Here is a 15,211-nt window from a genome sequence, read left to right on the forward strand (position 1 = left end):
CTACCAATCAATGCTTATCACTAACCATATTAACTTCCAGATGCTGCCACATGCAGCCTACGACCAACATTAGAGTAAAACCAACAAAATCAGCCTCTCCCCTGCCTTCCCCCCTCCAGACCCACTCCAAACTAAGGATACAGCAGACAAGCCTTTTTCACTCAGTGGTAATATCTGAATCACAGAGAAGTGTTTTAGTTCTTACTTTTAACAGTGAGGTACATGGACTTGCTGACGTCTGCTCCCACATCATTGCTGACCTTGCAGAGGTAGTATCCACTGTCTTCTTCCAGCACGTGCTTAATCAGCAGGGAACCATTTGTGAGAAGCTGGATACGACCATTCAAGGCAATCGGCTGGAACTGAGGCACCCCAGCACCTAAAGCGGGATGCCCATGGAAACAGGTTAGTTACGAAAGAAAGTATGTCTTTTTTTATATATAATTTTTTTTTTAAGAAAGCAGAGACTATAGCTTCCTATTCTTAGAGGATTAAAATTGAATTCAATTAAAATACAAATCTGACATTATCAGTAAAAAACTGAATCATTTTTGCGAAAACTGAATTAATTGCATGGAAAGAAAAAAGACTTTTGGAATGTAATAGTATCAATAATCTGCTCGTGTTAAAGGCAAAAGGGCAAAAGGCGCATGAAGCAGGAGTGAGAGGGTGAGAGAAAAAATGAAGGACATTTTCAGACTGCTCATGGGTAAAAAGGCACATTTGTTGTACATTTAGGGGCTGATAAATTATTGACAATTACAGCTGAACAGTCATACAAGTATGCATCCCTAATGTATACACCAAATGAATTTCTTATGACTAAGAGGAATGTCTGTTTTAGTAAACATGGTATACTCAAGGGACTTCTAGGACCTTGTTTATGAAACTCTGGGTAATATGGAAAACCACATCAGTGACTGTTGCTTGTTTCTTCCTACAGCTGACTGACATGACACAAAAATCTCTGCTCTGCCATGTTTGTAGCCAGTAGTCATTCAGACTATTAAAAAAAAAAAAAAAAAAAAAAAAAAGCACAAAAAAACCCAGACCAAAACTAACCAGAATAAATAAAGAAAGAAACATAAAGCTCAGAGCACCACCTCAGGCATGAGGTACCATGTTTGGTAAAATGGTAAAATGGTTTTACCATGTAAAAATGGCAGGTCTATAAAAAGGCAGGAAGCCTTTTCAACCTTGGTTTTAAGAAAGAACCTTTTCTTGGACGTAAGATACTGGGTAATTTAGGGAATAGGGAAAATAGGGAAGAGTATATTGCCATGCTGCCAGTATGCTGTACTATCCAGAAGCCCAGCACAAGCTGAGGTTCCTCCATCACTAGGGACTCTAAGTGTATTTTAAGATATTCTTGTAACAAGAGGTTTTTCAATCCACTTTGGTTGCAGGAGATGAGATTTTTCAGGGGAATTGTGAGTTAGTTGTCTTTGAAATTCTTATACCACTTTCTGTACATGAAGTTAACATCTGTCAGCATTAATTACTATACACAGTTGGCTGAATCAGCCCAGGAGGAAATATAATGAGTGAATGCTATGGGGAATGATTTAATATAAAATAGCAAGCTAGAACAACCTATGAATACAACATCTAGAATACTAAAAACGACCAGACACATATACCAAAATTCCTTCTAGTCATAGAATAGTTTACTTTCAGGACTTAATTGTTAAACTGAAGGGCTGGTGACCAATACTGTTAACTTAGAAATGTTAAAGCAATAATGTTTCCACAGAAAAGAGTTTTTGTTGAATTTTTAGCTATTTGAGTCACACACAGCTCCCACTTTTTTTTTATAGTAAGCCATTTTTCCTGTCATTTAGTGGGAAGGTACCTTTATGCTTCACTAACTCTACCTGTCTGCAATTGATTGCCCAAGTGGACAGATGCAAGCATTCACTTCTTATATTTCTTCACACAAAAAATTCTGGTAACAATTTGTTGTTCACAGAAGGGAAAGGGCCGATACTACTGAGGGTAGCTATGACTGGGCATAATTTTGCATAACAGTGCAGAAAGGCTTCTTTACTCTTCACATGCATGGTTACTTCTATTTCCAACTGTGACCAAAAAAAAAAAAAAAAAAAAAAAAAAAGTCCCCTAGGTGTAGTGACAGCAGCTTATCACACACAGCTGCACAGAGGAATGTACAAGAGGACTCTATGCTCACGAACCACAGACTGCTTGAGGCTGGAAGGGACCTGTCTGATCCAACCCTTTTGCTCAATCAGGGCCATCTAAAACTCGATGCTCAGGACCATTTCCAGGCAGTTTTTCAGTATCTCCAAGGATGAGACTCCACAGGCTCCCTCAGCAACCTGTGCAAGTTATTGGTCACTGTCACAGTAAAAAAAAAGTTTCTTATACTCATTCTTATACTCTTGTTATACTGAAGCACTCCTGTGTTTCAGTGTGTGCCCACCACCTCTCTAAGTCTAAAGGAGCTTCTTGCTGATTATGTGGTGTCTGCATTGATCACTTTCATTATTCTTTAGAGACAGCAAGTACATTTCCATTGCCTGAACCTCCTGATTCACAAAAAAAGTGAGTCCTCTTTTTCCATTTTTCATTGACATTGAAGCCAATGACACTAACGTGCCTGCAGGTGTACAGATACCCCTTCTGCTCTGTTGTGGTGCCTACAGGTGAGCCATAATCTGATTGCTTTACTCCTGCTGGGCTCACCTCAGTAACTGTTTCAGACTTTTAGTTCATAAACCTTGCTCACAAACCAATTGTATAATGAATGTCTTTAAAAGAAAATGTAACCTATATCCTATAGGCCTGTACAGCACTTTAGTTAGACTAGGTATTGAAATTGTAGTCATCCATTAGCAAAATGCAGACTTTTGTAAAAATTTTGACCTCTCTATCTAGAGCTATTTTGGCCAAAAAAAAAAAAAAAAAAAAAAAGAAATATTCTTTGACTTAAAGACTTGAGTCATAATGAAAAACCTTAAAACCAGTGACTTGACGGTAGAGTATCACTAAAATCAAATCATTGTCCCTTTTTCCTTTATTAAGATGGGCTGTTTATCAATTTGAAATTAATTGCAGCTCAGCTAGCTTAGCCTTGCCTCCTCCTTCAGCATGCAAACACAAAATAGAATTACTTCTTTGTTACCTATACTAATAATTAAAAACTTCTATATCATTGAGTTTAATGGCATTTGGAGCTCTGTACCCTTCTTGCCACAGACCAGGCTTTACCAATAAAAACAAAAAAAAAGTTTTGGGTGTTTTTTCTCTTCCCCTGAGGTTTTTTTTGGTTGGTTGATTTACTTTGTTTTTTTTTTTTTTTTCCAAAAATCACTTGGACTTAGATCCTAAGGAAACAAAAGATTACATGGAACATTATATCACATTTTCTTTTCAACAGCAGTCAGCTTTGCTTTTAAGAGAGTTAACTCATGGGTTCTGGATATAGAGTTTGGAGTTTGTTTTGTTGCTAAAACCAACCAGAAGACAACTGGCCAGAAGATGCAATCTTGCAGGCAGCACATTTTAATTAAAAAGCAGTCAATTTCCTACGGTTACTCAGGGTCAAGTGGGGCCAGTTCTAATGCTCTGTTACATGTTAAAGCATTATGTAAAGCGCATACTGAATTACTGCTTATGCTAATGCTACCTGACCTCCTCTTTGCTGAAAAGATATGACCGGTCACGTTATCACAGATTTTGAAGGGGAAAATAAAATCAGCCAGATGCTGCCAGTGAACCTTGTTCTGAGGTTGTTTCAAGTAAAGCACTATCTCTTTTCTCTCAGCTGTCCATTTAATCACTTGCCTGCTGAGGCCAGAGCTAACACAGGCACACATTCACAGTTCCATGACACCTCTAAGGCAGACCACAAGTCAATCTAGCTCAGCCTTGTGTCTGTGACAATGACCAGCACTATCTGCTTAGCAAAATTATAGATGAACAGTGCATATATGACTGGTACTTGGTACCAGTACTTGGACTGGTACTTGACTATATGAAAATTAAACCACTGAGATGTGAGTAATCTAGCACTAAAGCAGATTCATTTGTCTCTGGTCATCACAGGAGAAATCCTACCTTTTGAGTACTTCCAGACAATGGTGGGAACAGGATAGCCCTCAGCAGAGCAGTTGAGAATTACAGCTTTTCCATAGATCCCATCCTGGTCACTGGGCTGAACCACAAATCTCGGGGGCACTGTGAGTGGAAGCAAAAGCAGCCATGAGAATTCGTGCAGCTAATCAGTTGCTCAAAATAACAGATCAGTCAAATAAAGAGACATAACATTTCACACAAGAAAGCAAAAATTGAAACTCCTTTAAACCAGTTTGTTGATGATCCAGTGACATAGTAATGTTCATGTTACATGATTGTTTACTTCCTGTACACAATCTCAATGTACTTCTTACCAGGCATGACAGATGTACTGGTTCTTGGTGAGATACAACGTCTCCATTGGAGAAGTTACAAAATAGAATAACATATATCAAACTGTCATGGTCAGAAAATAAATGCTTTCTAAAAAAAGGAAAGGTTTAACAGGTGTTTAAGAACAATTAGAGTTTTCTGTGCTTGCTTTTTGTTACAGTGAAGTAGTAAGATTTAGAAGAGTTAAATTATGTAGTATAAGTAAACTTAAAAAAATAAAAGATTTTAATACAAACCAAATAACTTCAAATTAAAATGAGCGTTTGAACCATAACTTCTGATAGGACTTTCCTTTCCAAATGGCTACAGAAAGTCTCAATGCAATGTGCTTGCACTAAATTGAAGAGGAAAACTCTTACTGGAATAGATTCATATACATTGATGGATACATATTATTAGACTTATCCAAAGGAAGCATAAAACCCCTGCAGTGATTCTTATAGGAATAAGCAAGCATGCATATACTTATACATAAAGAAGAGATGTTTATCTCAAGGAAAATCTCTACGTGTTCAAAATACAGATACACAGCAGAAAAAAACTTGTGACAATGCAAGACCTACAGTTTACCATGAAGGCCCAACAGTGAATGTCAATGTGTCAATAAAACCTGCAGATTTGACAGAAGGTTGAAAGAAAAACTGAAAACTCTGAACAATGGTGAAAAAGCCACAAACATTGTTGAAAATTAAAGGTGCTTAGTGGCAATATTAAAATCAGTAAAAGATTAGTATTGATCTGTTCTTTCAATTGGAGCAAAAAAAAGAATACCAGACAAAAAAAAAAGTATTTGTGCCCTTATTCCAAAGGTTATTCTTTTTGTCATTTCTTACAGTGCTACAGAGAAAACGATCCCTTCTGAAAGCCATACCTCATGGCTCTGACCCTGCCCATCTTTCCCTGGCTCGAGTCAGTGCCTCTTCTGGTGGCATCCCAAACACTGTGCCCTCTGGCCAATTTCTGATTACTTCCCAATACCCAAGTGATTTGGGCTCCCTATTAATTCTCTTTGTGCTGTTAGGGCAACCCACTTACTCCAGGTAGCATCAGTGGCATGATGGGTGGATGGTACCTTGCCCTTGTACATCCAGGACAGAACTGGTAGTTGTGGTATCAGGAGGATCTGTGCCTCACTGCCAATGACTTCTGAAGCAGCTCCAATTCCTTCATAGGCAGCCAATACCTCCCTTTCTGTGGAAATGTAATTGGCCTCTGAGCCTCTATAACCCTGACTCCAGAATCCTGGGGGATGCCCTTAAGTCTCTGCTGGTGTTTTCTGCCAGAGGCTCCAGGTAAGACCATCATGTAGAGCACATTCACTATCTCTGGTCCTCTTTGGACAGGTCCCAAGGCCATGACATGTATGATATCTCCTTTTATATTTTGCATTCTCGAAAAACCTACAACACCCAACAAGGCCTGTGTCTCCTTTTTAGTGATAGGTGGAGATATGGCAGTTATCTTATTCACAACATCAATAGGGATGTGGGGTCATCCATTTAATTCCCAGGAACTGTATCTCTTTGTATCTCGTTATCTTTACTTCTCTTAATGGCAGTCCCAGCTTCCAACAAAAGGTCAATAATCTTTTCCCCCTTTTCAAATACTTCATCTGCTGTGTTTCCCCATACAATGATATAATTGACATACTGAAGGTGTTTTGGAGCCCTGTCCTTGTCCAGTGCAGTTTGGATCAGTCCATGGCAGATAGTTAGACTGTGCTTCCACCTCTGGGGCAGTCAATTCCAAGTATACTGGATTCCCCTCCAGGTGAAAGAAAATTGTGGTCTGCACACTGACACGAAGGGAATGGAGAAAAATGCATTAGCAACATCAGTTGTGGCACAGCATGTTACTGTCTTGGACTTCAGCTCATACTGGAGTTCCAACCTGTCAGGCAGCGCAGCACTCAGTAATGGCCACGATAGTCCACAGTTAATCTCCATTACCCATCAGAATTTTTCACTGGCCATATTGGACTGTTGAAGGGTGAGTGAGTTTTGCTGATGACTCTTGGGTCTCTAATTGGCATATCAGGTGCTGTATGGGAAGCAGGGAGTCTCCATTGGTTCGGTACTGCCAGAGACGGACTCCAATCGATGCTGTTGGCACCTTTTGTTCCTCCACCTTTATCAGTCCAACAGTAGAACGGTCTATCTTCCCTATGTCTTCTGTGACACAGGGCTGAGTTTGCTTTTTTCACTTTTTGCCCACAGGAGCAAGCTGAGTAGTTATGAGAGGAGAGATGGCAGAAGTGCTTTTTATAGTGTGATACAACAGCAACCCATACTGGCAGAGGCAGAGGGATGGCAGAAGTGCGTGTTACCAGGTCTGAGATAACAATGACTCGTGGTGCTGTGGGTGGAGGGATATCAGCAAAGGCTGCTGTAAAAGTCTGAGTGGTGATTGTGCTTGTGGTGTAAATTTTACCCTTGAACCTAAGCCTGCTGATAATAAACAACCCCTGCAACACAGTAAGCATAAGTAGCATACAGAAGCAGGGACAACTGTTTCCGGAACCTCCAAACTCTGATGAGATCAACACGGTATGACAAGAAAATATAATGTGCAATATGGTTAATTTGAAATTGTCCAAAGTAACCAGGCAGAGCTACAAATTATACAAATTATACAAAATTACTCATTCAATGACCTTGCAATTGTTTCTGTAGAAACTTAATGTAATTTTCTGATAGAAGTGATTAAAAAATAAACAGAGGAGACCTTTACATTTTTCCTCCTTATTGGTAGTTTACATCTCTATTTTATTTCACATGAATACTTTTTCAGAGCTATGTGCTATCATATTTTTGAAGACAATGTAGTTAACTACCTGATCTAGATTTTCATACTTAGCTTTAGATTATAAAGCTCCATTCACTTTTTCATTATCTTTAAGGAATTCGTTAGCCCTTAAAGAAAATTTGCTTAGTAAGGGTTTAACCATGTTAGTCTGATATGCTTGAGTAAGGTTACTGGAGAAAAGACAAGCATTTAGTGCTCCTCTCTAGTCATACAGGTGTGAAACAGTCTGAAATATCTCACTAATACAACTGAGCAGCTCTACTTTTATTCTCATCCTTGATTCAGCAGCAATGCCTCTTGAGCCCAGAAGGGAGGGCATTTAAAATTGCTTCAACAGTGAGTTTCTGTTATTCTCTCTCATTTAATGCAGCCCACAGATCTGTGACGAGAGATGAGGTGTTGAATTGTTTAATGTAAGAGCAGTAAGTTGACAGATGTAAACAATTTCATCACTGAACTCAAAGTACCTATAAAAGGTGTTTTCAGCCAATACTATGACTAGCAGTCTCAGGCTCTCACAAAGGGTAAATAAGGGATGAGAGAAATCAGAATAGGATGTCAAAGATAACATGAATTCATAGGGCCATTTTAAGGAAAGAGAAATGGTTTTATTGTCTCCTTGTGTGAAACAACCCTGATAAGATGATAAAATACGAGTTATACCCTAAGAAGATACTGCTTACCCATGTCACTGCTTGCAGTGAAGAACTTTACCATCCACTAACTAAAATGCACGAGCTACAAACTCAATTTATGAGTGCACACTAATATTCCCTGATTATATTTTGCTTTATGTAAATTCAAGAATCCTTTCTGACTGTGCTTCATGCCAGCAACCAGTGGCAAACTCACACACTCCTGCCTGGACTTCAAGTCTATGCAAGTGCTTTCAGCTCCCAAGTACAGCACTGAGTACATCACACCAGAGATCAATTGTAAAGGCTCTCAACATGATCTTCCCTGATGGGCTACTGGAGTGAGTTAAGAAATAATCTATGACATTGGCCTTGAATGCAATATTTCATTTTTACATGGAATATTTGTACTTCACACATTTAGATCATACTGTCAAAATGATGGAAATAATTTAATCAGCCAAAGCAAGCAGTGATGTATTAATGAATGAGATCATCAAACACTGTACTTTAGCAAAGATGAAGAGTTATTAAATTTGGTCATTGGACCTAAGGGGTCGATTTAGCTGGTTTAGTGAAACCATTTGCTATGCAGCTCAAGGAAAAAAAAATGTACTTGTGCAAAATGAGAGAGTGCAGAGCAGTTCGTGTTGATCAGTTTTGTCTAAAGAGAATCTTAAATAGGAAGTGAAACATTCAAGAGTAATCTTCAAAGCTGTAATATAAACAGGAGCAAAGAAAGTAAATGAATTTTGATACCACCTGCAACCATAAAACTTCTCCCACTTCTTTTCTATCACAAGCTGCATTTCCTGCAAGACACCAGCATCAGTACCAAACATCAGAAAGCAGACACTCCATTCATGTATGGAAGATTCAAGGCTCAGGACCTTCTCATTGGCTTCCTGCCTAATGATATTTGCAATGGTAAGTGAAAAATGAAAACACATTTACACTTGCTGTATTAAGTTAATTCCAAGGGACTTATTTCAACTTCAACTTATATGTTCTCTAACAGGAATTTTTAAATCATAATTTATGCATCCATTAGTATATTTGAATTCTCTTTTCTGTTAGTACCTGAAAAAAAATGGAACTTTTAATACTTTTATGAGCTTTTACTTTTTGTTTACCAGTTAAAATTGTTTTCACTGCTTTTTATTTAATAATTACTTCCCATTTTAGGGAACCCTACAGAAATGAATAACACATGATAAAGTATATGTAGATTTTTAATCACTCTTTAGAAGACAGCCCTAACAAGCAGAGCTTTTAATTAATTCCACCTGATTTTATCAGTGGTTCATGGAAAAGATATTTTCCTAATTTCTATTGATGGCTTTCATGACAGGGTCCTATATTTTCCTTTTTCTTAATAGCATGGCTAACAAACCAAGAGTGAGACAAAGAAATAAATATTCAAAATAATAATGCTCTCTGAGATTTTTTTAGAAACTCTTTAAGATTTTAAATTTTTGATGAAAAAAAATCTAAAGATGTAAACCCTAGAATTTTTGTATGGATTCTGCAGAAGTTTGTATACACCCTAGTATTCCTAATGTAGCACCAAGCAGTTTGTCTGTTTTGGCAGTCATTCTAGGAATGGAATAAATTCAGATTCTACTTTTAAGTCTACATATGTACTATAAAAGGATATTGAAGCCCACTTACTTTGAAATCATGATAGTCTTCATCATTTTTAAGTCTATTTAAAAACAATTGGAATGACAGCATAGACAATTAATAAGAAAATTTGTGGGAACAGTTGTATTTCCATTTACTTTCCTCTCCCATTCATTGTCCACTCTCATATTGAAATGCATATATGTTACATAAGTCAGATATTCCCAGAACACATCCCATGACATTTAGGAAAGCTAACATTTAAGTTTAAAGCATACTGCTGAGAAACTATCATACAATGGATTAAAACGATGAGGGATTTAAGCACCACTTCTCACTTTGTTTGGAGAAAAATTGCTTAGTTCATTTAGAAAAATACTATGTTTCAGTTATGTGGCATCTATGAACAACAAGATGAGGAAGGATCAGAAAGCTTGAAAAAAGAGACAGATGGAGAGCAAGTCTTTAATTAAATGTGTATAGGTCAGGTTGGATGCAGATGAGTAGTGACCAACAGTGACCCTCTGATGGCTGTCCGGCTCCTGACCCATATGGAATGAGACAGTTGAAGCAGTTCAATATGAGGGAAAGAGGTTAGTCCAGGGTTTTGGAAGAAAAATCAAGTCAATCTTCATATTATGTTTTCTCCTTCCCTCAGAGTGAAAATTATTATCCCAGATGCATATGCAACACTGATTAAGACATTACTATTTAAAGTGGCAGTGGGAGGAGAGGAGAGAGGTTTTAAAGAAGGTGATTGCAGAGCTGGGCAGAGAGATGAGCAAGAGGGCAAGAATGAAGTAGCTCTCATAGTGTCTTAAAAAGCTGCAGGACTAGAACTCCAGAGTCCAGAGAAAAAGAACACCAACAGGGTAATAGGAGAGAATTTTTTCCCCCATGAAGTCTGCATCAATGCTTGCTTACTGACATGCTGCTTGAGAGAATGATGTAAACAAAAAATGGAGACAAAGAGAGAGGAATTTGGTACCATTTCAAAGGATTTATCATAATAAATGGGCTTGTGCCTCACAAACTTTTCCAAGTAGTCAATGGTGTGGCTTTCCCATCCACCTTGTGCACTCCAGTGCTGTTGGCTAGTATTAAGACTTTTAAATAGAAGTTATGTTGGTTTCTGTGCTTCACTGCTCTGGGTGCTCTCTGTTATGAAGAGAGGGATTACCATATTTTCCTCTTTTTCATATTACCCATCAAACAGATGTCATTACAAAATACTGATGAATTCAGCTTAATTGGTGCCCTTCAAACTAATTACATCTACTTACCTCTGACAATTAATTGGCTTTGGTGCTCCACAGCTGCTGCATCATTTCTAGCTATACAGGTATAATTCCCATTGTGCATCAGCGAAAGATTAGAAATCCTTAAGGAGCTGGTGAAGTCGATGTTGTCAATTGTCACTCCGAGGCTGGCTGGGATTGGCCTGCCATCCTTCTGCCAGGTGATGGTGATGGGCAAATCCCCGGAGACCACCACACAGGGAATGAAGACCCTCTGCCCAATGGAGAACCGCGGGAACTCGAAAGGCTGAATAAAAGGTGGAACTGAAAAAAAAAAAAAAAAAAGGAAAGAGGAGCTATTGCAGTTACAGTGCTGTTGCTGAAAATCACACAATGGAACAGATGTGCAGCTCTGAATATGTAAAATCAACACCTTCAACATGTATAGAACATTGTTTAGCTAAAAAAATAGATATCACACCTTCTGCAAATGCTATTTTGGCTGCCCTGTGCATGAGCACGGATCCCAAGAGATGAAATCCCTGGCTTCTAGAGACATCAGGCACCACTGGCAGATTTCTGCAAGAGTACTGGGCTCTTTGTCAAGAAATAGCACTGCCACCTCATGCCTCACCAGGACTTTCAGCTGCAGATTTCCTGGACAGCCCAGGAACAGCTCAGCAGCTGTCAGGATCTGATGCAAAAGCCTTACTTAGGGTCACAGAATAAACCTAGAATAGGCTCACGCTTTGCCTGTGGGACATGATGGAAGTGAGACTAAGCCTCTCTTAACTGCTCTCTCTAACTTATTTCTTAGTGTATCAAGCCACAGTTCTCAGTAAGATTAGGCAGAGGTAGGATGTGAAAAGCATACAAGGTATTTGTAGGACAGCCACTTAAATTAAAACTGATTTTTAAACAGAGGGCCTGTACAAGCTGGTGTTCAGTTCCTGCTAAGCATATTTTGCCTGGCAAATCTTTTTGTCTCTCTTTTCTTTTTACTTATTATTCTGTAGCTGAACCAAGAAAATATGACAGAAATGCTGTTATTTTCTATCACAGAGAAGAATCCCACTTCTTAAAAAACAAGTGGTTTTCAGGTATTTTTAATAAAAAACATAGGAAACAGTGGGTTGAATTCGATTGACAAAGCAGGAATTAATGGGCATGTCTTCCATTTTCCAGTTGCAACTGAACATTAATTAACAATTTAGCAAATTGAGAATTAAATACCTACTCAGACAAAGGTACTGAAATCATCCCCTCTTCTCAGAGGAGAACTCTAACAGCCAGGGAATTGATAGGTTCCTATCAGTCACTCCTGAAAAGACTATAAAACCAACTTTGCAAGCAGTACTCAAGCACTCATTTATCAAATGAGAAAGTTCCTAGAGATTCTGTATCCTAGATATAAAAATTCATTTTCCTATTCTTGCCTGACAGATTGCTTGTATACCCTCTGTAGTACATCTGAGCATCTTTAACATGAAAGATTGAAGGATACCCACAGCAGAACCTTTACACTACTGTACATTAACTACCTTCAAAAGAAAATGGAGTTGGTGGCTTTACCTAATTGTATTTCTTTTGTCCTTTCTCCCGTTAGTAAATCTAAGGCTGTGTTTTCTCCAGAACTGAAGCGGGAAAGAAGCAGAAAAATTCTTCAAAGTGTTTGCAATGTATTGCCAGCCCATTGACTTTGCCAGCATTGACTTTGCCAGCAGCATTTCTGCCACTGTCCTATTTCTGGGATGTAGGGGTAGCTATTTGTAACCATTACTATAGTAGTTTGATGCATTTCTTTTGATCATTGCATACATTGGCTGCTCTTCCACCAAGACTAAGTTTATCATTAAGGAAGAGACACAAAAACCCCCATAGGGTGAAGGCATGTTCAAATTCTGATGTATATGCACATCACAGTGCAAAAATCAGATATTGGGTCCACTGTTTCTGACATAACCTTGGAGCCATTTGAGGAGAAGCTAGGATGGTCCAGATGCCATAAAGGGGTAACACCAAATGCAAGGCACCACAACTCATCCTAGCAGATTTTCCCTGAATTCATCCCAAAGTGCCTCACTGTCTGTGGCTGTGAGGACTGTCACTGAAACCAATTTTTCCTGGCATATTGTAATTCCTTTTCCTGACAGCCATCTCTCTAACACTGAAGTTTGTCCTGTTGTATTTTGAAAATTGGGTAGATCCTACACACCGAAAAAAAAGATACTCTGTATAAATGCCTGTGTTTATTGGAACTCTGAGGACTGGAAATTAACTGGTTTGTCACTTGGGGACCTAGTGTCACAAAGTGAGGCAAAATGTCTGCCTGTCTTTTCTAATTGCCTTAGCACAGCTAACGCATTCACATGAGATATTGCAGATTCTTTGTACATCAGCAGAAAAAGGCCAGATTTTTCTTATCATTTATTGACAAGCAGTTTATAAGTGGGAATGAGAAATTTTTAGCATAAGATTTTCAAAAGGTTTTGACATAACCTTTTCCCTTGATGAGTGCAAGTATCTGCTAAATGCCAAGTGCCCCCTTGCTATGTTGGCTAGCATATTTATATTCAAACATTTATCTCAGTCTCAGGCATCATGATTGAAAGATATGCTAAAATTTAAAATGGGTAATAAATTGCTTCTGTTTTGTTGTTTTCTTTTTTTTTTTTTGAGGGGGTGTGGTGAATGTGTAACAAAGTTAAAGCAATCTTTCACAGAAAAAAATGACATCAGAAGTCAGATAGCCTCTTGCTTAAAAAATACTATGTGGGTTTTCACTCTCCATCTCTCTGATGAAGAATGATGCAGAGAGCAAGATCATTAGGTCACACTGAAGTATTTTTCAGAAAATATTGAGTTGCAAATCTTCATTTACCAACTGTAAAATTTAAGTAGCAGCCTGCAGAGCATCCCAGAAATTGGCTAAAATATTTATAGACAGCACATTTTCCCTCTATCCAGGTTTTTAAGATACAGAGGAAACCAATATTTCTGCTTCATAAAATATAATGTATATTCAACCTGCAGCAGCTTGCTGTCCTGACAAGGAGCTCATTTTAAAAACCACTGTGTAATTTAAAATCAGTACTTAAAAAACTTAAATAGTCTAGCAATAACTTACAATAAAGAACTGCAGAAGGTTTTTCAGCTGCAGTATTTACCAGCTTCGGCTGAGAAAGGAAGTTTCTTGTGACCTAACATAGCAGATAAATTTTATTTCTGCTAGTTTAAAGATGGAAACAATTACAAAAAGTCACTTATTAAAAAATAATAATTCAAATATGCAGTCAGGCAAATAATTTCTGAAATACAAAAGTTGCCAAATATATATATTCATATCTATCTCCGTCGATCTATGACTTAAAAAGTTGACCTATATCCCTGACAGAAAAAAACATCAAGCTTGAATAATGGCATCCGAGTTACTTTTTTTGTAAACTAAAGCTATACCATTACCAAATAGCACTTAGAAACTGAGAGAGATTTACACTTGTTTAACTCCAAGAGAAGTTATAGTAGGACTGGTATATTCACAATGTGTTTAAAATATTTCAAGATATATTGGAGTATTCTCCTTCCCTGTATGTAGCTTTGGTTTGACCACACTTCTGAGGTTGATTTTTTTCTTAAATTATGCTATTTTATATATAAGATATAGAGAGAGGACTGCATGTGTATGTGTGCTTGTGTGCAAGGAAGAGATGTTTCTTCCTCTACCCACAATAAGCAAAAGAGTGAAAATCTCTGCTTCATGAAATGAAGCTCAGTGTCTTGGGAATCCTTTATTGATGAGTGCTTGAATTAAGTATCTATTTAACAAGAGGAGCATGGGCCAGCCTCATTAGTGCTAATGCAAGAAGATTTAAATTATGTTTTTGTACCCCAGCAAGGTCTTCTGTACCTCTGGGAGATTGTTGTAAAGGAGGGCAAGGAGGGCTTCCATACTGCTCTCCATTAGCAGAGGAACATCCTTTAATTTCTTGCCCTGCTCCTTCCATGGGAGTTGTGTTGCAAAAAAACTGCTGAGATGATTCAATAAAACAGGTTGCTGCAGATAGCCTGTCTCTTGAAGCAGTGTTGTGAACCTGGTGTTTGTCTCCTGTGGCTCTGCATAGTAAAATGAATGTCAGCCTCTGCTTATCATTAGAAAGAGTTCTCTAATGGATTTTGTCCCAACAACCCAGTTGCAGGAGCTGTGCCCACAATATAAAATGTCTTTGAAACTGAATACTCTCAAAACACGTTCATCAGCTGATTACAGAATTACATTACCTCCTAAGGCAGTTGTGTGACCCTTGATTTCATGCATTGGAAGAGCAAAAGCCCAAACTCTCTAGTGTGTGCTGAAGGCCTAGCCACAGTCTAGTAGTTTGTAAGTTTTCTCAGTCATTGATTGTTTCTCCTAAACTGCTGCATCCCTGGTAGGTGATAGTCTGAGCAACTGCACATGAAGCACAATTTTTCTCTGCTTCTTTG

At 38.2% G+C, this 15,211-nt stretch overlaps 1 protein-coding gene across 1 annotated transcript in view; it reads right to left on the reverse strand.

Annotated features, from left to right (window-relative positions):
* DSCAM (DS cell adhesion molecule) overlaps nt 1-15,211 on the reverse strand; it is a 379,165-nt gene that overhangs the window by 144,672 nt on the left and 219,282 nt on the right. Inside the window, exons 8-10 of the mRNA XM_030451268.1 lie at nt 10,775-11,053; nt 4,078-4,197; nt 206-379 (exon numbers count right to left, since the gene is read on the reverse strand). Of these exons, the coding sequence (XP_030307128.1) occupies nt 206-379; nt 4,078-4,197; nt 10,775-11,053 (573 nt within the window). The remainder of the gene's footprint in view (nt 1-205; nt 380-4,077; nt 4,198-10,774; nt 11,054-15,211) is intronic.

This window comes from Calypte anna, chromosome 1 (genome assembly GCF_003957555.1).
Source record: "Calypte anna isolate BGI_N300 chromosome 1, bCalAnn1_v1.p, whole genome shotgun sequence".
Lineage (NCBI taxonomy): Eukaryota > Metazoa > Chordata > Aves > Apodiformes > Trochilidae > Calypte > Calypte anna.